The sequence below is a fragment of the Sminthopsis crassicaudata genome, chromosome 5, assembly GCF_048593235.1.
Source record: "Sminthopsis crassicaudata isolate SCR6 chromosome 5, ASM4859323v1, whole genome shotgun sequence".
Taxonomy (NCBI): Eukaryota; Metazoa; Chordata; class Mammalia; order Dasyuromorphia; family Dasyuridae; genus Sminthopsis; species Sminthopsis crassicaudata.
Genome location: NC_133621.1, coordinates 233,531,812 through 233,559,798, shown reverse-complemented (window position 1 = coordinate 233,559,798; position 27,987 = coordinate 233,531,812). Strand labels below are relative to the sequence as shown.

The window sequence follows — 27,987 nt, the reverse complement described above, 5'->3', positions numbered from 1 at the left end:
ATGTCATGATTGGGATAGTGGATATTTATCAATAATTAGACACACACACAAACAGCACAATTCGATTACTCCTTTACTTTTAGCATTTATTGTTGTGGTGGATAAATACAAATAGAGAAACATACTTGACAGCAAGTTATCAAACAATTGATAGCCAGACTATAAAATGTATACAATTAAAAAAATTTCTTTTGTACAAAGAGCCTTTACTATAATGGTCATTTTTGTCCTATCATTCACATACCAGCAGAAAAGATACAAGGGATAACATCCCAATTGATGTATCCCTAGATGGGTACATGGGAATATGCATATGCTGCAGAAAGGGCTCTTAAGAACTATCTAAAGGAAACACATAAAAGTCTTACCACAAAGTAGTACCTGAGTGACAAAGATCAGTAAAGTGTTGCGGGGTGGAGGGTGCTTTTTTTGTTTTTTGGTGTTCTTTGGTCTGATATGGGGGGGTCTTCAGTCAAGATGAATCTGAGAAAGAATAGTTTCAACTCCAGAAACTTAGTGTTAGGCTGCTGCAGTCTTTAGTCTGGAACATGAAACAAATTATCATTTCTCCCCAAACAATACTAGTACACTACAATTACTAATCAGTCAGTTCTGTAGTTCTCCACCAAAAAGTACCCAAATATCTAGAGAAGCACCTATTTGCTCTGGCATCAATTAATCAATAGAGCTTTCACATGCTGTCAAGCATCCTTCTCCATGCTCAACATGGCGATATAAAACCTGAGTCAGTCTTTTCTGACATTTCAGTAGACTATGGTTAACTCATATAGGGGAAGGGAATTGGTTTTTTAGTAAACATTATTCTCTTATTCTTTCCCTCTTTTCCCTCCCCTCCCCAACTCCAAGTTTATATTAAATAGTTAAGAAACATTAAAATGGAAGGACTTTCACTTAAAAATTACCCTAATTCTCATCCCAAGCCTCTCTATACATAAGGAGAATTACAGTACAAAGTTTGAAATTCAGGTCCACAGAGGGGCATGAGGACAAAATAAAAATCAATGGTGTGGTGCAATATTAATATTTTCTTAACATCAGGAGCAAACATTTGAAAACTTGGTGTTAAAAGCAGTTACATGAAATTTTAGGAGGTATCGAAATCACTGATAGCTCAGTGGAACCATTACAGGTGTCTTTCTCATTACTAATGGATTGCATAGACCATAAATTTCCCCCATACCCTGAAGTACATTTGTGTCCCACTCTAAGAACAGTCTCCCTTTCCTATCATAAACATCAAAGTGCCAGCAAAAAGAGTGAATCAGTTTCTGAGAGATAAACATTGTTCCATTTAAATCCAGCTTTACTGTGATACAAATGCCCCCTCTAATTCTGGGCCTTAAAGTGAGGGTTATTAAAGGGGTCAAGAATTTGTCATTTAAGCTAGTTAGAAAGCTTAGACACTGTAAGAGATGTTATCATGATTTTTATTTCAGTATCTTAATCCACAGTCTTTTATAAAGACTAATAAGCTTCTACCCTTTTCATTACTGATCAGATTTCAACATTGACTAACTAGGAAGATGAACTCATAAAGATGTACTAAACTAAAACTAAGAAGCATTAAAACAATGCCAGCTCACCTAATAGAAAAGTAAAGTTATATGTAATTGAAGCCTGGCAGAAGCTTTCAAAAGAAAACTGATGCCTAAGTGGAAAGAGTAAAAATAAATCTCCAAAGTATCTTTTACAAAGACGATAAAAAGCTTTCCCCTAGGATGTTAGTTCATAAAGTAGCTTTAAGATGCTATTATAGCAACACTGAGATCCAGTGGGAGAATTTCTTCCATCAAGCTGGAGTGAACTGAATCACTTTGAGAAGTGATTTAGTTGTACCCATGCTTCAGACCTCACCCACTGATCCTTATGTTTAAAAACCTCAGGCAAATTTTTTAAAAAGTCAAATATCCAAATAGTTTTGGATCTACAACTCCTCAGTCCATGCTCTCTGGGTGAAGGGACAGAGGAAGAGTTAAGGCAATGAATACAGGGGGTGTGATGTAGTTCACATGATATGAACTTGGACTATTGCATAGATCTGCAACCAACTGCTGCAGGCAGCTTTCACTGAAGTCAGGACCAAGCAGGCACTAATACTTCTATAGAGACAGCTCTAGACTGGCCTGTATGAGCAATAAGCTACTTAGCATATAACCAAGATAATACAGTTTAAGGCAGAAAGAAGGATATGTCTATGACCTTCTCTAGATACTTTGTTCCAGCTTAGTCCTTTTATCAAAGAAGTCACAATAGCATAACCATGGTATAGTACAAGCAGGTTGGTGTTCATAAGTACCCCTAGTGTGGTGCTCAGTAGAGCATGGAAGTTTGATGAAGGCCTACCACAAACATTACTTGCAAAATTAATTCAGTGATCAACACCATCAAGGCTGCAGATGCTGACTAGATGGTAAATGTCCTTTTGGGAAGGTTAAGAAGGGAAGCACTCTCCCCAGTTCCCATGCCTCCCCCCCAAACCCTCAAAAGCAAAGCCAAAAAAGAACAAAAAGAAACTTCTAAACAAAGTTTAAACAAATTGGGCAAAAACCTCATAAGCAACACAATCTGAATTTCCAAAGATGGTGCACAACTGTGTGTATGTAAAACTGAGTATTCTAATAAGTTTAATCATCGAATTGGTTTACCAACAGCTTAGCAGAAAACACAACATAACCAAAAAGCCACCAAGTGCCAGTCAAATCAAGAAGTGTTACCAGTTTATAGGTCCTTAGAATTCCTCATTTTACACAACACAAAGCAAGCAAAATTTAAACAGGCATAGAGAAACAGTGCAAGAAATCCCAACTGCATACCAGACTTTACAGTCTAATTAATTACTTCAGGAAGATTAATTCCTGAAATTTCTTCTACCCGGTCAATGTTTCTCTCTCCATATTTCTAATCATTATCATGTCAAGCTTTCACAACTGACTCCAAACTTGGACCAGGCAAATCATTCCTAACAGGATTCTTCAGATATGTAAGCCTCCACTCTAAGATAAAAGATGCAATTCCTGTCTTCCTTGCCTGCTTCAATGAAAACCAAAAAATTAATTCTTCCTTAAGAACATTTGGTGTGAAGGATGATACATTTAAAAATCCAAGACTATTTCTCAAGATACAGTGAAAAATCTACATTGCATGTTTGGTCATACAGCTCTCCAGCAAGGGTATGAAAGCTTCATGTGATTACTGCAAAAATTTCGAGATTAGGAAGATATTTGCTGGAATTTAGTTTTGGGTTCTTAAAATAGCTACTTCAAAATGATAACATATTCCTCCTTACCAAATAGGTTGACTTAAAAAAATGGAGCTTCAGGGTCAGTAGGAATTGTTTTTTTTCTTTTAAATAAATCTTTAAAAAAAAAAAAAAAAAAAAAAAAAACACCTTCCTTCCAGTGTTCCCTAGAGCCAGAGACCCTGAGTATGGCTCATGTTTATGGATAGGGTGAGCCTGACTATGTCCATGGCACATACTGGTTTATCCAAGTAACCACACTCAAATGGCACCCATTTGGCTTAAAGGATACACCTGAACCTATTTTCAGAAGTTCATTCAACATACATTCTGGGAAGAAGCTGTTTTCTTTCAATAATCTAGATGAAAAGCAAATCTCATTCATAATACATTTTAAAATAGTTTCCTAAATTCCAAATCACAATTCCACCGTTTTTAATATCCTCCAGTGTTTACTTTCACAGTCCCCAGATCAATTATACATGGACTGGATTTTGCTAGACAGAAAATGGTACTTACTGATATACTTTAGCTTCCACAGGAAAGCATGAAAATGTTCATATATGGAAGCTTTTCAAAGCCTAACATGAAAAAACAATTCTGCATGAAAGGTTAGCTTGTTCCATCCCTCTCCCACTCCAACCTTTATTCTTTACTTCACAGACTTAAAATGGAGGGGAATAAAAATAAGTTTTTAAATCTGTATAGTTAGGACAATGACTGGATTGCTGAGAAGGCTTTGACTAGAATTTAGTGAGCTGCTGCCACATACTTCACATTCTACCACCTATTACATCATACACAAATGGAAAAATACTAAACAAAATCCACTCTCTTCCCTTCCTGTTAAAAGCTTTGATACACTATACTCCCTCTAGTAAAAACTGCTTGAGAAAGGAAGGTGAGGTGAAACATGATTTTTTAAAAATGTACATATAAAAGAAAACTAAATGCACACACACAAACCAAAAGGTCTCAACACTTCAAACTGCCCATGGCCTATCTCTGGACCTAGGACTTTTCCCACCCAACCCCAATTCTCTCCCTTGAGTCAATGCTTTTTTTTTTTTAAATCAACCCAGCAAGACTCAAAACCCTTCCCCAATTTTTATATTTTATATATATGTATACGTGTGTGTGTGTGTGTATGTCTATAAAAACTTAACGGATAACTTATTTTTAAATTACTTTTTAAAAGATTTTATGACATGTTTAAATACTTCCTCTCTTTTGAGATATTAAAACCCCAATAATTCCACAAGTTTTGTTTTTTTTGTTTGAAAAAAAAAAATTATACTTTTTAGTCCTGACAGAAAAATATGGGGGTTGGGAAGGGGAAAATAACCACCAACACCAACCACCCAGCTGGGAGACACAGGAGCAAAGAACAGAGGAAGTGTCTTCAATCCTTCACAGCTTTAAGGAATTCTCACTTCTCTAATACCAGTAAAAACTATAATAAAATAGTTATTTCTGAGGCAGTGGATATAATAACAAACATCCTACCCACTACACCCTCCCTTCCCGGGTCCAAAGAGGGTGACAAAAATTACATATATGTAATTTTCTTAGTCCAGACTCAGTAGTAAAAAAAAAAAAAAAAAAAAAAAAAAAAGGAGGAGGAAAGGGGCTTTTCTTTTTTGTTTACTTAGGAAGGGGTGGGAGTGGTGGGGGAGGTTCTGATGGTAGAGGAGGTGGTCGAGGTTTGTCTAAATTGCCTGCTCTGGAAGGGACTCCACTTGCACGTGGATTCAGATATTCACCATAAGAGTGAACAAATTCATAAGCAGAGGGCTGCGTGGGCTGCATGCCCTGGGCACTAAGCAGTGAGTGAAGCATGTTAACTGTGTCCTGATAGTCTATTGTTTGGGCTGTGTTGTGTCCATTTGCTCCAGTGGAGCCTTTGTCCGATTTCACATGAGGGGCTCTGGAGAAGGGGAGGCTGCTTGTTTCTGAGCTATGCCCAGGCAATTGTGTCATTGCAGGAAGAGTGGGGAAGGAGAAAGTCACCGAGGATGATTTAGAGGTCTTGCCAATTTTGGCAGGGTGCTCATATATTACTCCAGATTCCTCAGGAAGGGGCCTTTTACGGGCTGAACTAGAAGAAGAAGAGGAAACAGACAAGTTGTAGGCTTTATGGGCCAGGATGCTTGGCTGGCTGCTATGTTTCGAGTCACCCAGTCGCTTGTTTCCAGCACCAATTGGGAGTTGGGAGTGGGAGTGTTTGTGTGAATGGTGATTGTGGTGGTGGTGGTGATGATTTGATGTGTGGATCTTGTGCTTCTCCTTGTGTTCCCGGGTTTTTGCCCCAAACTCATCCACAGAGCTATGTTTATCGGCTGCTGTGTGAACTTTAATACGCATTTTGATCTCTTCTGGTTTTGCAGAAAGGGCTTTATCTCCTCCGCCTACCATGGGGATTCTCATTTTGAGGGCTGCTTTGTCTGCCTTTTCCAGACTAAGGCGGTCTGGGTTTTCAGAACTTTCCATGGGAATTTTCAGAATGACAGAGGAGTGGCTTTCTTGCTGAGCCAAGAGATTCTGGGCAGCATAAGCATACTGTGATTTCACATTGGCCTCCATGTTTTCCAGCTGTCGCTTTTGAGCAGCAAGCTCCTCAGCATGCTTAGCTCGATACTCCTTCAGTGACACCTTTGCAGCTGGTGCACTTTTGCTGCTCTGCTTTTGAGAAACAAATGCAGCTGGGTCCTGCTGCAAAGAATGGTCAGCTCCCATAAGTGCTAGATGCTCATTAGTCCGATGACCCTGAGTAGATTCCAGCTTGTGGGAGTGCTGTGAAGGCAGCCAGTGCTCAGCCTGCAACATCTCCATACTGCTTAAATCACTGGGGGACTTCTCCTTAGCTGGGAGAGAAGGCACGGTGCTTGTTGTGTTAGAAGTTGACATGCTCATTAAACCTGCAATGTTCATATCTGAAGAGCTCCTGGAGATCATGCTGAGGATTGCCTGCTCTGAAAGAGAGTCATCTTCTCCTGGATCACCAGATTTAGATTTCTTGGCTGCCTGGCAAGCCTGAAATTAAGCAGATGACAGTTAAATATGCACTCCATATAAATCTATTATATGAAAATAAGGAGATTATGCGACTTGGATTAAAGTTCTTGGGTCCAAATCTAATATATATAAACAAGACAATTTGCTAGAACCTTCCCATATATGTATTTATGTGTATACAAGTTATCTTCCTCAATAGAATATAAACTCTTCAGGGTATATGAATTGTTTCATTTTTAAAGTTTTTATCCTTAACAAGCAGCACACAGTTATTACAACAATAAAGGTAAAAAATGCTCATTGAGCGAGTTATGTCTCTCACAAGTGACAATCTTCATTTGTAAAGGGAATTTCTTACTAGAGTTTCTGCCTAAGAAAATCCTACTCAAACAAAAGTGAAGTGATTAGTAATCTCAAGTGCCTCTAAGGACTCTGTTGCACACTTAGAAGATGTGACAAAGACACATATGCTAGGGGCTCTAACAAGTAAATCTACTCCCTGTAGCATTATCATTAATATGGTCTAGTAAAGGATTTAAAAAAAAAAAAAAAAAAAAAAAAAAAAAAAAAAGGGGTAGAGTGGGGAAGAGAAATCAGAAATTTTAATTCTAAATGTCTGACTGGACATTTAACCTAAGCATGTTTTCTTCTCTGGAAAATCAGAATAATAGTTATACTACATATGTATATTATATATACTTCTATATATATCATATATAATTACATAATACTCAGAATATCTACTACCTCCTGATCAAATGTAATTTATAAAAGTACTTTTGAAAAACAATACAATACTGGGCATTATTATTTCAACACTTAACAGAGGGATTTGTACAAAGCAGAAGCTCAATAAGTGTTTGCTGAACAATAAAATCAATATTTTTAAAGATGGAAGTCAAACCTCATAAAGTTATGCCAGAATGATCAATATATAAAGAACAAAAACAGCAAATGAAATGAAACTGAATGCTGGGGAAATTATAATGATCAAGTCTGCCTCAAAGAAGAGAGATGAAGGAGGAAGATGACTATGATGTGGAACTCTATATAATGTCAACTTCATTGATAACATCAAGTTTTCTTTCTTTTTTAATTGTCATAAGAGATGGCACTCTGAGGAAAAAAGGGGTAGGGGAGAGAAAAATGGATGGAAAGAATATACTTGAAAATGGAGAGAATAATAACATAAAAGATATTAACTAAAATTTCAAGGAAAATCAAACACCAACAAATTTAATTCAATATAAAGAGCTGTTTGTAAAGAGGTACATGTAAGGTATGAGAAGATAGGAGGGGGAATACAGTTAAGATGAAGCCTAGTTAAGTAAACATTTCTCTTCTGTTATGCTTGACACATTTCCCTCAAATTTTTGGAATGACTTAGTTATGAAAATGTTTCAGAGGAAATTAACAAGATGATTTCAAGATCCCTTCAGGATCAGGTAGGCATCTGAAAGGCAAATTGATTTTTAAATAATGAAATTAAACTCACATGTGACAGTTTGTAAAATGAGACACTTGAAATCAAATTTTCTATTTGAATAAAATAATAATAATAATAATAATAATAATAAAAATCTTCCTTTCACACATAAAGTTGGAATCTACAAACAACTGAATCTTGCTAACATCCATTTACAAAAGTATACGTGGCTTCTAACAAAATAATCTTCAGCAGCTGATGGCAGGTTCTTTTCATCATGGCATTTAATACAGGACACTCTGCAACTCAAGGACCATTCAGATCAATGTCTACTGGATGACTGCCCCACAATTATTCAATTATATAATACCAAAAAATTCCCACTACCACTCAGTCCCTGACTTCTACACCAGGGCACAAGTTATGTAGCTGAAGTCATAATTATTGCATAACTACAAAAGGGGAAATTCCAAGCTCATTCAATTTCTGTGACCTAATACAGTAATAAATAAGTAAATAAATAAATGAAATAAAATAACTGGCTTTGGTCCATTAGACTCATAAAAATAACACTCACCCTCCAATTTCGAATGCGCTTCAGCCTGTTAGGGGTTTTCTCAAGGATTTGTAGAAATTCATGCGTCAGTTCTGTGTATTGAAAAAAAAAAAAAAAAATGGAAAACTCAAATCTCAACTTAAAGTTATGTGACCATGGGAAAGGCAATTAACTTCTCTATCCTTGTTTTCCTAATTTATATACGGGTGTATTGGGAAAATTTGTCAGGCAAGAAAAGGGCCACAACTCAGATATGTAATTTCATCTAGTATAAAAACTCCACCAGTGTAAGATGATCAATTAAAATGCAACTTTTAGTCTTGAAAGTTGCCCAAGGCACTAAGCAGCTATGAAATTTGGCCCTGGTAACCCAGATGATATGTATCAGTCTACTTGTCCTCAAAACAAAACAAAAAAAACACTACTTATCACAATAAGGCTTTCTAAAATATTAACAACCATTTCTGCTTACATTATAGGACTTTTGAAATTATCAAATAAAAATTTACCTAAGCTATATAAGGACGCTATCAACATAAATGACAGCTACAACAAACTTCATTATCATCATCATTACCACCAGCAGCAGAAAAAAAGAAAACTAAGAATAAAACTTATGGCCATTAAAACTCAAAAGCTTGATAAAGACTAGAAATATCTAAATAAATAATAAAGACTAGAAACAAGTAGCTAGAAAATCATAGGTATAAGTAATTTCTTAAATGAGTTTCAGTAACAGAATCAATTTCTCTAAAATTTCTTTAAATAATTTGAAACTACGCTAAAGGGCTATCAAATTGTGTATACCCTCCCCTGGGTCTACATCCCAAAGAGATTATAAAAGAAGGAAAAGGACTCCACACGTGCAAAAATGTTTGTAGCTAACCTTTCTGTAATGACAAGGTACTGGAAACTGAGTGGATACCCATCAATTAGGGAATGGCTGAATAAGTTATAGTATGTGAATGTTATGGAATATTACTGTTCTATAAGAAACAATCAGCAGGATGATTTCATAGAGGCCTATAGAGACTTATATGAATTGATGCTAAGTGAAGTGAGAACACTGTACACAGCAACAATAAAATTATGTGATGATGGCCTTAACTCTTTTCAACAATGAGGTGATTCAGGCCAATTCCAATAGACTTGTGATGAAGAGAACCATCTACATTCAGAAAGAGGATTATGGGGACTGAATGTGGATCACAACATAGTATTTTCACCTTTATTGTTATTGTTTGCTTGGTTTTTTTTTCTCTTTTCTTATCCTCCCCCCACCATCTGATTTTTCCTTGTGCAGCATAAGTGTAGAAATATGTTTAGAAAAATTGCACATGTTTAATCAATACTGAATTATTTGCTGTTTAGGGAAGAGGGGAAGAAAGGAGAAAATTTTGGAACAAGATTTTTCAAGGGTGAATGTTGAAAACTATCTTTGCATGTATTTTGAAAAATAAAAAGGTATCATCACAAAAATAAATAAATTTCCCTTCTCTAAAACTTACCATCAAGAAGCTCCAGGGTCACTGTGACATCCACATACTCCCACCAGTGTTTCCCATCACTGGAGACTGGGATCTCCCAGTTGGACCATTTACAGGCCAGGTGAATGCAGACGCAAGCCACCACAGGAGGTGTGTACTGCAGGCTAAATGTAGTCAAGTGCAGGCTGATACCAATCGGAGGGAGAGAAACAGAAAGCCATGAGCTCTCAAGCCTGAACCCAAAATTTTCTGCTAAATAAACATTGGGGAAAAAAAAAACAGGTAAAAATGCTCAGATTCAATAATCATAATGGTCTTGCCATCAATTCACCTACATACAAGATTTGAAGTTTCCCCCCTTTTTGCTCAAACCACTTCAATGTTTTCCTGACAATGTGTCTACTGTTTGACATTGCTAACACAAACAAAATAATAATCTCTATAATTTCAGCGCAGGCTAAAACCATAATCTAACAAAAAACAATTGGTTAGATTCCTTAAAAGCATCCAATTGTCAAAATAAATTTTACTTAAGTGAAAACAAGTTTAAACCTTTGGGACAGTTAGTAGGACACTCATTTTAGCTGATCTGAGATTGTTCTGTATATAATAAAGTGCTAGTCTCTTAATCAAGTAGAGAGCAATAAGGAAAATATTTATCAGAAAATTTTTTGAGGAAAAAAACAATTCACTCTTCTTAAAATGACAGATTGTCCTTAAATTCCTATGTTCTGTGGTCTACTTGAACAATATATGAAGAATATAATCTATGAATATGAAGAATATAATCTATGAAAGTTATGATGGTTTTGAAAATGGGAAAAAAAGATATAAAAATCTGCACAAATAAATTCAAGCTGTTTATAAACAGAAATGATTCTCAGTGAATCCAGAATTTATAAAGAACTTTTTAGAACAATGCTTCTGGGTTTTTAGAGCTCTTTTCAAAGAGGTGATGCAGCTGAGAAGGCTATAAACTTACTATCAAGTTCTATAAAATCACAACAAAGCACTAGGGAAATGCAGGGCACTCTATGGAAAGTGTTCAGAAAATACAAATTAGTTAGCTTTTCACATCATACATTTTTTAACAAAAGTTATTCCTTGCCAATGTTCCCAAGTTTCAAAACCTGAACTTTCGATCCATTTCTGTTCCTAGAAAGCAGCTATCTCCAAACCAAAGAAAACCCATCCCACAACATAGGAAAACAAATGAAAATAAAAACCTGTTGGTTGCCATGAAGTAGGACGTTTGTGCCAAATCCTTGCTTGCTAGGGGAAAAAAAAAAATTGGGATAATAATATTAGCTGAAAATGTGATCATATTTAGGAACTAATAAGAATAATTTATAGGAGAGAACCACTTAACAAAATTTTACTATTTTATATATTCTTTAGTCTAGAGAACATAACTGAATAAAAATATGGATGTTACTGAAAGAAAACTATATGGACCACCATTTCCGTAGCAGCATTCTGAAGTAATAAAATAGTTACTCATCAACTGGAGGAAGAGATGAATAGTGGTATGAATGAATAAGAAAAAACCCAAGAAAACCGGGGAAAAATGGGAAGATTATTTAGTGATACAGGAGGAAAGCAGAATTAAAAGACTACAAATAAAAAAGAATCAAAATGACTACAGTAACATAAATGAAAATAATACTTAAAGTTCAGCTGAACTTGTATTACTTAATACATATTTTCTATTGGCAGAGAGGAGGTAGACTAAAATTCTTTATAATGCTTAGCACCTAATAAGAGCTTAAGGTTTGTGGAATGATAGATGAAGAATGGTTCATGTTTTCATTGCTTTGCTAATGAGCTGTTTCCCCTTTTATAATCGAAGATTCACTTTAGGGGTGAGAAGGGAGAGGTATTTTTAGGTAAAAGATTGACCAAAAAAAGACATCAATTTCAATTTTTAAAAAATAAGTTTCTCATTTATCTAGGGTGGCCTTCCTGATGACAGAATAGATTTGGTAACTTTCTAAGGTTTTTATAATATTATGACTAATAAAGTTCAGCCAGGACTTTTAACTCCTGACAAATGAATGTACGCAACATTCATAAAAATGCCATTATGAAATATTATCCCTTATTGTATTATCCTTTACCATAACAGGATCAAGTTAGAATTCTCAATCTTAGATTCCTTACCTCGGACAAGTTGTGTGCACTTTACTACATGCGTGTGTGGGTGGTCAATTGTTATTTCAAACCCTGAAAAAAAAAATGCAGAAAGAAGAAAATTGATTAACAAGCGAAAAATACTAAATACATTTTGCACCTCTTGCACCTGAGGCAACTAAAATGCCTCCTTCCCCTCCCCAAAATAGTTGTTCAGGGGAACAAGAAGTCCGAAGATAGAAACTCTTCTCTATGTTGAATTATCTCCAGGGCTGATTTAATGCCTAGTTATAAAATTGAAAGGCCATTGCTGTCTCTAGTTCTCCAAGTAATTAAGAACTTCTTCACTGTTGAAACTCCACTGAAAACAAAATAATTTTTAGTCACAAACATAAGAACCTACTGTAAGGGCCTGGGCAGCAGATGGGAGGAAGGAGAGAGGGAAAATCCCTGGCACATTCTTTCTCAGAGGAAAAAACAAAACAAAACAAACCACACCATAAAGGATATTCCCCTTTCATTTCTCCATTTAAAATTTAAAATAAGATATAGGTTTTTTCTGAAGCGAAACTTTAATCCAAATAAAACTGTTTTGATGTACTAGTTTATCTTTTTTAAAATCCACTATAAATGGTATTATACTTACCATTTTTATCTACAATCAGTGCAGATTTTAGTGGATGAACAGTGTTTTAAAATTTGATTTTTAAAACATAATTTCCAAGTTTTGTACCACACACATTCCCTTGATCCAGGTATATCCCTAATTAGGGAAAAGTTGCACTATGGAAACTAATTTTATGTAAAATATTCCATGGGACAAGATAATAGAACTATCGTTTACTATGGTCTTTATATATGAAGAATGAATAGAGTACACTAAAACTCAAAAGTTATAATCAACTATAACCTGGCCCTTAAACAATTAACATGCTATATAAAATAAATAGCTTTGTATCAGCTAAAATCTCAGTATTAAAAAGGGATATTTAGATTTAAAACTACACTAAACCTACAGAGTCTAACCCCCTTATTTTACGGATGAGGAAACTGAAGTTAAAAGAGGTTCTGACTTCTACAGGCTCATGAAAATCTATTAAATATTTAAGATAGGATTTGAACTTAAAAGTCTTCCTAACTCCTAACCAAGAGCTCCAGCCATTGTGCCACTTACTCATTATTATTGGATGAAGACAGAGCAAACTAGTCAAATGATGGATTTTAAATTTAAAAAAATTTCAATTAAGATGGTTTCCTTTAATATCCTATGTATTTTATTTTATGCAAAAACATTAAGGAAGCCATAGGTTTTCAGAAGACTGCCAAAGAGGCTCATGAAACACAAAAAAAAAGGTTACCCCATATCTGGTCCTATGGGTGAGTAATTTATGATTTCAGTTCAATAGACCTTGTGACATTATTTGATTAGAAAGATAATCTTTCTAAATGTGATTTTAATTGTTTTAAGGCAAAGTTTAACGGCATGTCTCATTTTATAACATGACTGAAAAAAAAATCTATTAGGATTCATAGAAAAATAGTAAAATTAACTTTTCAACAACACATCTTTGTATGGCAAAATATACCACATAGCAAATTTGTCTCATGAGATAAGCACAGGAAAAAAACCCTTGTTTGAAAAAAAAAAAAAAAAAAAAAAAAAAAAAAGGAAACTTCAGATTCAAAGGCCTAGTGAAATATTAGATCAGCTTTTAAAGATTATAGCATTGAAGATATAGGACAAATCTCAGTTCTGTTCCAAATGCAACACCTATATAAAGTCCCTTGGCCTCCAATTCTGCTGTCCAGGCTGGTCACAAGACCCAATAGAAGGATTTGTTACAAATTATAAACAAACATCAATATCCAGAGCCCAATGGTCAAACAGAACACAAAACCTACAGGAGAAAAGCAGACAGGTTTTATAGACCTGGATTTGTTTTTTTTATGCTGCTATTTACCAAAAGACTAAAAATGCATATTAAACCTGAAAATCATATTAAATGTAAATATGAACCACAAAGCCTGTAAGGAATCCGCTGTTTGAGGTCTTGCTTTTTCAGGGGCCAGGTGTATTTATCCTTCATCTGTGGAGCAGGACATAGCTTAGGTTAGGCCCTCAGCTCTGCAAACTCTTCACAGTCTGGGTGAAGCCCACAGGTGGCAGCCCGTCCGCTTTTAAAACTTACCCAGGGTCTGCAGTATTATGCTCTCTAGAATGACCAGGTCTTGGACTTGTTGCAGGTAAGCCTGGGGTTGAGAGGACAGGCAGGTTACTCACGAGGAGGCACTCTATAAAGCCTGAAGAATTATAACAATCTCTCTTGGGATAACCAGGAAAAATAGGGAGTAGAATCTTTATCCCATACATAACACTAGAGGGAATTATCAAAGATTCCCCTAAAATGAGAGGGCCATATACTAAAATAATATTTTGTTAAAAGATGACTAGTCCAAAAGCCTTCAAGGGTTCAATTAATTTCCCAGGGTAGAGTTTAAAAATATTTTGGCATATAAAACATTACCAAAAGTGAACAAATTTGCCTCAGATATTTTACTGCTAGATAGTTTTCTTTCTTTTTTTAGAGAGAGTGAGGAAAAATGTTGTGAGGATTGAGTAATGTTATTTAATACTCCTCAGAAAACTGCCTGGATGGCAAGTGACATGCATAGTCTAGGAGAATGCACACTGGATTGAGAGCCAAAAAAGTTTGATTGTAGACTCAATTTTACAAAATGACTTCATAATCTTAGGCAAATCTTTTTTTTATGCCATTTTCCCTTTCAATAAAATGAAAACACCTGTCTTTTCCCCCCTTCTCTTTGTGAGATTCAAATGAAATAAAAGACATGAAAATATTTTGGGGAAAAGGAGTTTTCTCCTGTTTATGTGGGTAAATGGTAATCAAGAAGCCTTAGAATAGAGCATATTCACAATTCCCAACTAAAGCTGTTCTGATATAGAATTTAAAGGGAGAGGGCTAAAGAAGACAAGTCCATGACTTGGAAAAAACACTTAGGGAGATGATGTAAAAACCTACCTTTTTCCACATGGTGAAGAAGAAAGCCCTCATTTCAGAACCTATTTAAGTATCATTGCCCCACACCTACCTCCCTCTGACCACTAAAACCAATACAGATGTGCTCAACTCGAGGAAACCCATTATAAGAAATTCTAAATGTTTAAGATTCATTCAGAGATTCCTTTAAAAGTCACTGCTTGTTGTATAGTTGAGATAATTCAATTTATGTAAGTAAGTCACAACTAAAAGACAATCATTTACCTCACTTCTGGTGTCAGGAAGTGCATCCAGAGGGTGGAGGCAAGCATGCGCTACCTTGATTACATGTTCTAGTTTTCGTGGTTGTTCCTCTACTTTAGCTGCCAGAAAAAGGGCTGCTGGAGCAACACTCTTGAAAGGGGGAAAAGAAAGAGATGTCATTTATTTCGAACACTAAGTCTACAAAATAAATCAAAAGGAAAAGGAAAAAAAAGTAACCTCATGTCTCTTTTTTAAGTGTTCCTATTGGCTGCATGAGAAGCTACTTTTATTCAAGCATATAAGACCAAGCTGTTGAGAAAAACTTTAGTATTTTTTGTTAAAGCTGGCCTTCCTAGGTATCTCTCCTTAGTCCTTACACACTTATCATTATTTCAAAACTCTAGGCCAAGGGCAGCTAGGTGGTGCAATGGATAGAGCACCAGCCCTGATGTCAGGAGGACCTGAGTTCAAATCTGATCTCAGACACTTAATACTTCCTAGCTGTATAACCCTGGGCAAGTCACTTGACCCCAACTGCCTCAGTTAAAAAAACAAAACAAAGCAAACAAATAAAAACTAAGCCAAATTGAAAATATATAGGTAAAACAGGAAAAAAAACGAAAAATCTAGGAATAGTTTATGAAAATCCATATCAAGGAAGGCTGAGGCCAAAGTAACAATACTAAATAAACTATTTATTAAAGACAATGCTGTCAAAAATTCTCTCATTGTTATATGTGCATACACACAAACATACAGAAAGAGGGGAGAAGAAAACCTTTGTATAAATATGGAAACATGAAAACAGTATCTTTAAATATAATAAAAAGCATACTTTTTTATCTGAAGAGTAATTTTTTTTCCATTTTATAATCAATATCAATAGTTTGGGTTTGTATTTGGAATTCTAAATTTTTAAAAAATTCTAAAGCACTGTATGAGAAAGTTGTACAGCAAATATAATTTTATATAGTGTTCTTACTTCTATTTTTAAATGCTGGCAATTACTTCAGTAGTCTTTTTCTACTTTAGCATATTTTTACCAGGCAGAAAAACCCCTTCATGTGGCCTAAATTTACTGAAACAATTATCAGCATTAAAACTCTTTGATTTGTGCCACTATCATTTGCCTTATTCAGTCCCAACTACATGTGGCCTTGTTTGTTCCATTAATCTCATCCCAAACATGAGCTGCATGAAGACCTTGAGCAGATTAAAAAAAAAAAAAAAAAAAAAAAAACCCTTTCAAAAGCAGCAAAGATATTTATGGCTTACATTGCACAAATGAACAATCCTCTATTATCAATTTTCTTTTTCAATTTTTCTTCTTTATTAAAACATATTTTATTTCCAAAAATCATTTCTTTCTGGCAACCTTCCTTCATTAACTACAAAAATTCAATTCAATTCTTATCAGTGGTTCAATTCAATTGTAATAAAACATATGCTAAGGAGACCTTGCAGATATGAGGGTTAAAACAAAAGTTCCATCCTTCAATGAGCATTTAAAATATTTTGACTATTTTATTGGGACATACAACATTAAGTAAATAAATACAAGGCAATCTGAAGAGAAAAAGGGAAGAAGCCTCAAAGAGGAAATGAATTTCAGGTACAAGATAGTACTAATAAATGGGTTAGTATGGGTTGGGACTAGGAATGCATGAAAGAGAGTGATATGAAAGACAGATTCAAACTGTGGGGGCTTTAAATATCAAATTGAAATCCTAGAGACAAAAAGGAGGCATGGAAAAAAATTTTTTAAAGCAGGACAGTATAACATTGTTCTAAATCTGGATGAATGCAAGGTGAAGGAAAGGGTTATTAGATAGTTTCTAAGATCCTATAACAGATGCTTTTGGATATGTTTAATGAAATATTGATGGGACTTACAGATAAAGGAAGTTGAAGATGAGAGATGGGCATATAGATTTGGAAGTCATCTGTAACAACTAAGGGAATGAATAGATTACCAAGAGAACAAACAGGAAAAAAAAGGACTCAGGATAAAATCTTAGAGCAGAGATGTCAAATGTCTACAGTGAACTAGAATAAAAGGGAATTGAAAAGTATTTCCCAACAAAAAAATACAAATATATGGCCACAAGGATCCTCAAGGACACCACTGCATTAGAGAAAACTCAAGTTGAAAGCGTATAAATAAGTCAAGCAAAGGAGATTTAAGGGCACTCAACTAAGAGGAGAAAAGCACTTGTCACAAAAGCCTAAGAGAGGAATAACCAGGAGAAAGTTTTAATGTCCAAACAAATGAGGTTTGGTTTGCTCTGTGTGGGTAGAGCACCAGCCCTGAAGTCAGAAGTACTGGACTTCAAACTTGACCTCAGACACTTAACACTTACTAGCTATGTGACACTGGGCAAATCACTTAACCCCAATTGCCTGGCTTGTTTCCTTCCTTCCCTTCCTTCCTCCAGACTATAAAATCAAAAATTACTGAGAATCAGATAAGAACAAAGGCAATTAAGGTTTTGGGGGCTTTTTTTTTTTTTTTTTGGAAAATAGAAGTTTTGATCAAATGGTAGGATTGGAAGGCACATTTCAAGATACTGCAACAAAGGGTGAGCACATGAAAAAAGTGAGAAATTATTCCAAACTTCATTTTCACTTAAATACTCCATATTTCCTCTCCCCCTTACTTCAGCTGAGAACTTTGCCTCTGATTTCTTGGGGGGGGAGGAAGAAATCTGACCATTTAATGTGAGACTCTCTTTACCTCAAAATCCCATGAGCTCACCTACTACTTCTTTCCTCAGTCTGACAAACAAGTGGTCATTGGCCTACCCCTCTACATAATACTAATACCTCTCATTTTCTATTGCAGAAATTATCTATAGTCCACTCTACTATCCTTCCCCCACCATTCTTAAACTTCTATTAGTCTTTTTCTGATGCCTTCAAATATTAAGTCTCCTCTAACCCTTAAAAAAAAATCCCAAAACAAAAACACTAGATCCTACAACCCCTCAAGCTATTATCCTGTCTTCCTTTTTTTAAACAACTTGAAATAAGTGTCTATACTCACTGCTTTATTATCCAGCTTCTAATCTGTTACTCAACTGAAACTGTTCTCTCCAAAGTAACTAATGATCATAGTTTTAGTCCTTATCTTCAACACATCTGCTATATGACACAACTGACTATTCTTTATTCCCTGAATAGATTTTCTCTAGATTTATGTAATTCTCTTCTAGTCTGCATATATGACTTTTTTCTCAAATTTTCTTTGCCAGCTCTTCACCCACACCATGCTCCCTATTTTCCAAGGTTCTGTCTCTAAGTCCTCTATTCTCCCTACACACACTTTCACTTATTAACTTCATTGGCTCCAATAGATCTAAGTGTATCTATTGCACTATCTAGTATATCTCTATGCAGATGACCCCTAGATCTATAGAGGATTTCCCAAAAGGCTTAATGTAGTTTAAAATTCTACAAAGACTTTGGAGACATTTTTATCTGGGACTTAAATCCCAGTTTCTTCTCCAAGAATCCTGCATCAGCAAATCTCTGTTGGACATTTCAAACTAGATGCCCTGGAAACATTTTAAATTCAATATATTTAAAACAAACCCTTTCCTCTTCCACACTTCCAGTCAAAAGTATCAACATCCTTCCAGTGTTTCAAATTCCTAATTTTGACATCATCTTGGACTACTCACTTTCCCTCACCCAACAGTTTTCAAATATTACTGTTTCTATAATATATCCATCACAAAATCTCTTGAATCCAGACCTTCAACTCTTGACTGTAACAGTAACAGCTTAATTGATTTCTCTGCTTCTTCTCCCATCACCTTTAATGTAGCTCAAATATAGTAGCCAAAGTTATTTTCCTTAAGTATAGATCTATGTAATTAAGCCCAATGGCTTCCTATTATCTCTAGAGTAAAAGATAAATTCCTTTAACTGTTTCAGCCCTATACAACCTGGATTTAACCTCAACCATTAGTGTCATGATCCAGTTAACCTATTTCTCATTCACAACAATCCATCTCACAATTCTTTGCCTCCTAAACCTAGAAAATACATTCTGAAATTTCACCTCAAATATTCCCTCTCTTCCTTTATGAAGCAGCTGAGGCACAAAAGCACCAAGCTTTCCTAATCCCTACCAACTGCTAAGTGTTTTAACTGCTAGTATTCATTGTCCCTATGTTAAATTAACTACTTTGTATATATCTATAACTTCGTATCTAACATTGTATATTTTTCCATGGCCTTATTGTCTCTCCATTTCCCACTTACAGTGAATATAGCTTGTTTAATTCTACCATGTAAAACAGTCCCTAACACATATAAGTACTTAATACTTGTCTGGGTGATTAAGTAACTGATAGGGTACTTGACAGAATGATGGAGAGTCTCAAAGGCATATTGACAAATAATAACCCCAATGAAAGGGTAGTTTAGAAACAGTAGTTAGGATAAGGGACATGTAGCTATAGAATGTCTAGGAGGCCAGAACCTAGATTTCCATGAGTAGAAGACGAAAAATACTTCAGAGGAAAAATTCTAAAATGAATGGAAATTTGTCCATAGATAAAGGATTCCAGAAGGCATAATGGAAGAGAGCAAAGGAGGCAAAAGATAGCTTGTTTCAAGAGGTACACATAAAACATTGAGAAATGAAGATTGATGAATATAGCATGAACAAAAATTAATTAAGAGGAGAGTTACAAAGTGAGAAGACTAACCTAGTTGAAAGAAAAGGTTTGTATCTGGACTTTATCATATAAACAAGAAGCTGCCACTAAGGTATTAGGGCAGGAAAATGCTTTGATACAACTTTTATAATGATGAAAATTTTTAAAATTAATTTAAAATTAAAGATCTAATAAGCAATGTTATACAAGATAGCAGAGGGAAAGCTGAGAAAGAATAGTTAAGAAACTAACTAAAATAATTTAAATTTAATTTTAATACTTGTTACATTTTAAATTTCAAACTGTCTCTTCCTCTAAATCTGCACTAGAGGTCACCATCTGACAGATGTTTATACCGTACTATACATGACTATCAGTTCTCTAAAGGTAGAGAGCATTTTCATTCATAGGTCCTTTATAACTGGAGTATTTTTAACACTCAAAATGTTAAGTCATTCACACTTCAAATGATACTGTTATTACAGTATACTTTCTCTTAGTTCTGATCATTTCACTGTTATTTCATGCAAATACTCAACCAAATTCATTTCTTATGGCACATTAGTATTCCATAACAATCATAATCACAACTTGATTAGCCATTCTCCAATTGATGGATATCCCAATTTCCAATTCTTTTCCACCATAAAAAAATTGCTATAAATATTTTAGAACATATATGTTCTTTTCCTTTATCACCTTGGGAAAGATGTAATAATGGATACACTTTTAAAACTTTTTCAGGAATATTACACATTGTACTTGAAAAATGGATGGATCAGTTCAATTCTTACCAATGTTTTAGTATCCTATTTCTCCTCCAACACTTGTCAACTTTCCTCTTCTTTCATTTTAGCCAATCTGACAGTTGTGAGATTTTTCTAAATTATTTCAATTTGCATTCTAAAGAGTAATAGAGCATTTTTTAGATGACTAGTTTTAATTTCTTAATTGAAAAAACTGCCTTGGGGCAAGCTAGATGGTGCAGTAGATAGAGCACCAGCCCTTAAGTCAGGAGGACTCAGGCACTTGACATTTCCTAAATGTGTGTGACCCTGTGCAAATCACTTATCCCCAATTGCCGGGGATAGGGAGAGAGGAAGGAAAGACTGTCTGTTCTCATCCTTTGGCCATTTATCAAATGAGGACTCATATCCTTTTAAAATTGGAGGTGAGACATATCTAAAAAACTGTCTGAAATCCCCCTTCCCTGAACTCTCTACTTCCTTCAAATCTTGGTTCCATTTAATTATATTTGGTATGAGTTCCTTTTACTTTAATGTAATCAAAATTATCGATTTTGCTTCTCAAAATGCTATCTCTTTTTTGAGATATATTCTTCTAAGCCATAAAATGTATAGGTAATATGTTCCATGTCCATCTAATTTCTCTTATCTCCCTTGACATGTATATCACATATCCATTTTTACCATATCTTGGTAAACGGTATAAGAAAATAACTGTCTATTCCCGAGTTTTGACCAGATTCCCTTTCCAGTTTTCCCAATAAATTTTCACCAAATAGTGAATTTGGAAAACAAAGATAACTACCAAAGGAAGAAAAAGTTTACGTCATTAGTATAAAACGTCACAAATTAATCAAAAGAGATCTTTATTCAACTGCAAGGGTAGCTTCAATAAAATGGGAGGAAGGAGGTGAAGGAAAAATGGAAAAGCTTAAGAAAGGACTGGGAGAAATGGAGACAGCAGGTATAGACCATTTTTAGAAATCTCTTAATGAATGGCAAGAAGTAAGACCAATAGCTGCAGAGCATAGCAGGGCAAAGGAAATGCTATTCTTCATTCTGTAGAACAGGAAAATTTAAGGTTTACCTAAGGAAAAAAGAATTTCATAAATGCAGACAGTTTGGCTATGAAAAATTTCTATAACAATTTCCAGAAACATTTACTTTCTTAAAAGGGGAAAAAGATTCAAAAAGCTTAGTTTTCCAAAATAAGCAATGTCACAGGATTCCCTTTTAGAGGACATTTCGCTCATTTAGAGGATAAATCCCTCATTTAATGGAGAAGGAAACACTCAGGGCAGTTAAGTGACTTGTCCAAATCAGATTACAAAAAATAGCAAATGAGCATCAGAAGCAGAATGTCCAAGAAAATGTGCCACCCTTCTTCCCCTTTACCTTGAAATACCTTGGGGCAAATGATTTAATATTTTTCAACTAGAAGTAGGAGAAAAGATTCTTCTCCTCAAGCACTGTTTATTCTCAGGACTATGTAACATCGGAGGAAAAGTTTAAGGCCAAGTTCCTGAAAAAAGCTACTAACCTGTTCCTATATCCTTCATCCAGCAATAACATAATTAGTTACACCATGAAGAGTTATAAGAGCACAAGGACTTACATATATAAAAACATTTATGGCAGCACTTTTTGTTACAGCAAAGAATTAGAAAGGAATGTCTATTAAGTTAAGGAGTAGCTAAGAAAATTATGATGGTATAAAAGAAATTGAAGTAATGAAAAGGACACATTTAGAGAAATCTGTTGTGTTTTTTGTTTTGTTTTGTTTTTAAGAGAATAGTCAGGAAAAAAGTCCAAAGTCTTTATTGTTTAAAAACAAACAACAACAAAAAAAAAACAACAACAATATTTTGGACTATTCTTGTAGTGATCATTCTGCTGAAACTAAGGCTGGTCCCAAGGCCCTCCAGAAAACTAGTCCAAGCATTACATTTCGGCACCCAAACGTTGAAGGATTTACACTCAGCAGTTAGACTGACAAGAGATTGTGAGATCAGTGGAGAAGTCCCTGTGACCTGGAAATGGGGTGAGTACAAAAATAGACAAGTAGGAAACTTTGGTAAGGGCAAAACTAGTGTTTCAGCTGAAATGGGACAAATGCTTAGAAAAGAACTTTCCCCACCCCCAAAGGAAGTGTGTAAAGTACATAGTTAAGCTAATAAAAAACCAAGGTTTGAATGTAACTTGGAAGATCATTGGACTCATAGTAGAAACGTTAGAGTATATGCCTCCTTGGTTCTCTAAGAAAAATTAGAACCAGATAAGGAAATTAGTGGGAGAGCAACTAATATTCCAATGATAATGGTCTTGATTCAATTCCTAAACAAACATTCTATATATGCAACATAATACAATTGGCTTCAAGGAATCATTGAGAATAAGGAAAAAGAAGAGGAGGGGGAATGATACTGACAAAGTAGCTGAAAAGCATGAAGAATTAGATAAGAAGTTAAGTACATCAAGAGACATTAGGGTATTCTCTATCTCATGACCCTCCCCCCTCAACTCCCCCTTTTGTGGGTGGAAGGAGAAGGCAGGAGAAGGGCAGTGATACCATCAGCACCACTCATGCAGCAACTTTGTCCACCCCTTATGACAAGATTACAAAGGGCACTAATTAAAGCTAAAGAGGAAGGGACAAGATAGGTTAATTGCTTGGGGAAGAGGATTTGCTTGTATCTCTACAGATGGAGAAGGAATCAGATAGGCGTCAAGGAGCCATATTCGCCTTGTCCATCAGATTCAGAGAAGACCCAAGAAATATCGGGTGGTTCCATTGCTGACTGTGCTCATCACTGAAAGAGCATGGAAGATTATGACAATTGCCTCATGAACATCAAATATTGTTGATAACACTGTTACAGAACTTCAAAATCTGCAGGAATCATTGGATTCCCTGATACATGACAATACATGGACAATACATTGGTTTTGGACTATCTCTTGGCTGCTGAAGGTGGTGTATGTGTGATTGTTATTTATATACCCTCCTTTTAGGACTTATGGACATGAATATTCATATTGTTTGTTACCTACATGTACAACTCATGTTTATTACACCACACTGAGCCTGTGCCAGCTGTGGGGAGAACCATCACTACTAGCCTGTGCTATACTGCTACGTGCTTGTGTAATACCTCCCATGCTGATGGATTTATGTATATCTATTTCAATTTCAGCTCAGAGGAAACCCACTAACAATATATAGTTTGACTCCCCATTTCCCTTTAATGTTTTCATCTCTCTTCCTGAGAGGTCAGGGAGGGCATGACCATCTGTGTTCTAAAATAAAATGGGAGATGTAGAGGGCTTTGAAAAGGTATACTTTAAGACTCAGTATGACTGATGTAATCTTACAACAAGATATTAACTCAGTGGAATTGATGAAATAGTGGTTCCCTAGTGATAAAATGATTGGTTTATACTTAGTATGATGAATTGATGTAATTGTAATAGAGTATTTAAGAGGTCAGAGTCAGACCAAAGTCAGAGATAGAGATATGCAGACTGCTGACTGGCAGAGGTGAGAGACTGTAGTCTGGCTGACTGACTTGACTGCTGGTACAGACTGGGAGACTGAAGGAGACAAAGACTTTGGATTTTATTCCTGACTATTCTCATGGTGATTATTCTGCTGAAACCAAGGCTGGTCCCAAGGCCCTCCAGAAAGCTAGCCCGAAAGTTACAGAAACCTGGAAAGACTTACATGAATTGAATTGATATAAAGTGAGTAGACCCAAATGTTAACAAGGATTAATAACAATAGCTATCACTGACACAACACTCTTAAGGTTTTTAAGGTAATAGACAAATATGATCTCATTTTATTTACATATACTTATGTATATATGTTTATTTATATTTAACAACCCTGGGATTCAGGTGGGAGACTACATTATAGCTGAGGATCCCAAGGCAAAAGTCAAGTGACTTGCCCAAGGTCAACCAGTTAATTATCTTAAGACTGGATTTGAACCCAAGTCCTCCTTTCTTCAGGTTTAAAGAATTATCAACTTATGTGAGGCAGGATTCAAACTCAGTTCATCATTTCTCCCAAGTGCAGGACTATGTATTGCTAGATGCTTCATTACAGGCAACTCATGAAGCTCTCCCTGACATTAAACTAAACTAAAAAGTTTAGTGCTATAATCCTAAACATCCTCATTTTCTGTAACTTACTATGGTTTTCTAGAATTTACTTGAATTCATTTCAATCTATTCACTTTCTTAAGAAGCAGTCTTAGGGCTGTACATAGGGTTAGTCTACAGTCAAGACCAGATTGAAGTCTTGCCTTTGAAAGACAATGATTGAAACACATTAAGGAAGTCACTTAATCTTTCAAAGCTAAGAATATAAGATGCTGATCTGTCAGATCAATGCAGGAGTTTTTTTGTGTGATGAAATCACAGGTCCAGTTTCTATCTCCTCATCTTTATTTAATATCTATTTATTTTTCTCTATACTGTGCAAAGTACATGTCTTAAATTTATCTCTTTCAAGCTTTAGTGCGCTGCCAAGAGTTTAATGTTTTTTGAATTGAAAATGAATTAGAAATATTATCATGTACTTTTCTTCCAAATCATCTATAAGTTAAATAAGATCAGGTACAGTATCCCAAAGATACTGGGTTGTTTACACTTCTCAATCAAATGAGAAACTATTTGTAAAGCATTTAGCAAATGCCTTGGATACAGTAAGTGCTAATAAATAAAGCCTGTTCCCTTTCCCCCTCCATCCTTTGTAAAACCATACTTACATTTCGGTGGAATTGTGTAAAAGACTGGACCATGTAGAATCGGTGCATGTATACAATGGCAGTGTTGATAGTCAGTTGAGAGCTAAGAGATTTAAGTTAAGTCAAAATGCAGAGACTAAAGTTACCATAAAGAAATAAATAAAATATAAATACAATTCTTTCTGTATGAAAATATATTCTTTTAATAAGGCACATATGAAAGATTAGATGGTCCTAGAAGAAAAACAGTTCTGAAGATCCTCAAGAGCATAGTAACAAATGGGACATATTTAAAGAATACTGGGATATTAAAATACTCCTGATTCGTCTCATACCATGTCAAGAGTCATCTCTCTGGCCTGTGTTTTCTTTCTGCTAACAATGAAGGGAATACACTTAAAGACTCCAAGATTTCTCTAAACTATAAATCTAGAACCCTATTAACTTAAGAGGTCAAAGAGATTTTCCATCTATTGGAAAACTTCTAAAGTATTTTTAAATTTTCTATTCCAGTTAATTTGTAGTTATATTACATTGCAAGCTCGAGATTAGAAAAACCTTATACTTTTTCTTGTCATTTAAGAAGTCTAGCAGGATTCTGTGTACATAGTAAGTACTCCAAAACCATTCAATAAATGAATATTTAAAGTACCAGACAAGGTTTTCTGTTCTTCAAACTCCTATTTATTAGAGGAATATCCACAGTACATCATCTCCAAGGAAAATACTGTCTTTCATCAATCTGTTTTAGCCAGGCAATTTACTTTACTTATGAGGTTTTTTTGGGGGGGATGGAGGAGTGCTAGCAAATCATTAAATACATGTGCATATGCATAGTGAACAGGTGGATCACTTAAACCTTTTCGTGCTCCCAGTAACTGTAGGACACATAAGTTATAACTCTAAATTACAGAAGTTGTTAATCTATACTGGTAGAAGAGGATTAAAATTCTGTGAATCTGTTATATAAAAGCACCATTAGATCTCTCATACCGCTGGAACTCAATTCATGTTTGTTTTGACAACAATTTCGACGTAGTTTCTTCAACCAGACCTTCCCATTCAATTATCCATTATAAGTATGCATCTAAAAATGGTGAGGTCAGCCAGCAGAGGCTCCCCCTACTTTTCCATAATAATTCTATCAAATTTAGAACAGAATCACTTTCAAATGATGAAGAGATCAGCCATAAAGAGATTTCTCCCCACCTGCTTTTGTAATCTAAAAACTATACTTTCAATGACTAATTTGATCTTATTAACCCATCAACAATAGAGTATGAATTTGCTGACTAATATAGTTTTTCCTTCTTGTGAATAAAGGTATGAACTTGAAAAACTAATATGGGAATATTAGGGATAAAGTACATTGAAGCATCAAGGTGGCAATGAAAAGTATTGGATCTGAAATGGGGAAGCCCTGAGTTCACATTAATAAAAGAAAAAAATTTAATGCCAACAAACATTTTTAAAAACGTTTATTTAGAACTAACCTGAGTCCAAATGAGGATCATCACCAACACAAGTTATACACGAGTTTTGATTCCTTTCCATTGGTGGGAAAGAGTAGGCACAAAGATAAATTTTTAAAGTACCTAAAACACTAGAGGCACAAATTCTAGTCTATCGTAGTAAGCAATTCCTGTTTAACAATTCCCATTCTCCCTGTCTCATCCTTCTACATATCTTCAACAAAAGGTAGTTGAAGGCAGCCGAAGCTTTGGAAACCCCTGAAGGCCAATTCTCCAAGGCCGAGTGTGGGAACCATGCGGTAAAAAGTTAAAAAAAAAAAAAAAGAAAAAAGAAAAAAGAAAAAAAAAAATTCAGGAATAAAGCTTATTAGGGGCCGGAAGGAGATACTGGGTCTGGGGAACTGCATACACCGCGAGAAGAGTGGCTGGCAGCCGTGGAGCGGGAAATGATTCCGCTCTACCTCCCTCACGGAAAGTGGCCTAAATCTCTCCATGCTGGCATCCTGGGCCTACTCAGCTTTTCCTGAACCCGCTCCCAGTTTCCGTGTTCCTCAACCTCTGACCGAACCCAAAGCCCGAGGCCCAGCGGAACGATCTCAAGGCCTAGGCCGCAGCGCAGTGATAAGGATACACATTGAGACGCTGCCCCATGTCCTGAAGCAGATTGGCTGCTTGCTGCCGGCAATAGAGCTCCTTGTCCGGATCGATGCCGGCGCGACGGGATGGGCTCTTCTCTAGCTGTTCCCGGGTGAAGTACCAGCGTTTGGCCGAAGCTCCCTCCATAGTGCTTCACCCAGGCGGCGGCGGCAGCGACGTCGGCGGCGGCGGCGGCGGGGGCGGCGGCAGCGGCGGCGGCAAGCACGTCCCGGCCTCAACTGCGCAACGACGCACATCCGTTGCGAGACGTCGGAGCGCGCAATGACGCACATCCGATTCCGTAACCGCGGAGAGCTCTCTCGAAGAGAGCGATGGGGCGTGTACTTCCGCAGAGCGCCTTAATTTGACCTCGGACCAGGGCGGAAACCTAAAGCGGATTGGTTAGCCTCAGGGCGCAGGTCTGAAGAGGTGTTTAGTGGTGCGGAGTTAGGAGATCCCGCCCTAAGTCCCAGACTCTGCGCGAGAACGGATTCGGGGAGGAGCGACGGTTATGGCGCGCTCGCCCCTAGCTTGGGGGAGAGGGGGAGGCGTGGGAGCAAGGGTGGAATTTTTGTCTGCTGG

The 27,987-nt window shown here is 36.0% G+C and overlaps 1 protein-coding gene across 3 annotated transcripts; it reads right to left on the bottom strand.

Annotated features, from left to right (window-relative positions):
- Nucleotides 1–65: 65 nt before the first annotated feature.
- Nucleotides 66–27,654, bottom strand: CCNT1 (cyclin T1). 3 transcript variants are annotated; one of them, XM_074270520.1, is made up of 9 exons: nt 27,401–27,643; nt 25,319–25,400; nt 15,158–15,286; nt 14,063–14,123; nt 11,904–11,966; nt 10,970–11,015; nt 9,765–9,928; nt 8,278–8,348; nt 66–6,292 (listed from the first exon to the last, which is right to left on the bottom strand). In XM_074270520.1, the coding sequence occupies exons 1-9, from the start codon at nt 27,550–27,552 to the stop codon at nt 4,904–4,906; spliced, it is 2,157 nt and encodes a 718-aa protein (XP_074126621.1). In that variant the 5' UTR covers nt 27,553–27,643; the 3' UTR covers nt 66–4,903. The 3 variants fall into 3 exon arrangements, 2 of the variants coding, with proteins under 2 accessions (XP_074126621.1, XP_074126622.1); XR_012482593.1 differs by having other exon boundaries at nt 4,891–6,292; nt 9,765–9,995; nt 27,401–27,654; XM_074270521.1 differs by lacking the exons at nt 14,063–14,123; nt 25,319–25,400; nt 27,401–27,643.
- Nucleotides 27,655–27,987: the final 333 nt, after the last annotated feature.

Excerpts from the sequence above, each read along its gene's own strand:
- CCNT1 (XM_074270520.1), bottom strand. The coding sequence starts at position 27,552 with ATGGAGGGAGCTTCGGCCAAACGCTGGTACTTCACCCGGGAACAGCTA. Across the intron at positions 15,287-25,318 it reads TTACACAATTCCACCGAAAT|AGTGTTGCTCCAGCAGCCCT; the intron begins GTAAGTATGGTT and ends CCCCCTTTCAAG. Across the intron at positions 6,293-8,277 it reads AGCGCATTCGAAATTGGAGG|GCTTGCCAGGCAGCCAAGAA; the intron begins GTGAGTGTTATT and ends GCTTAATTTCAG.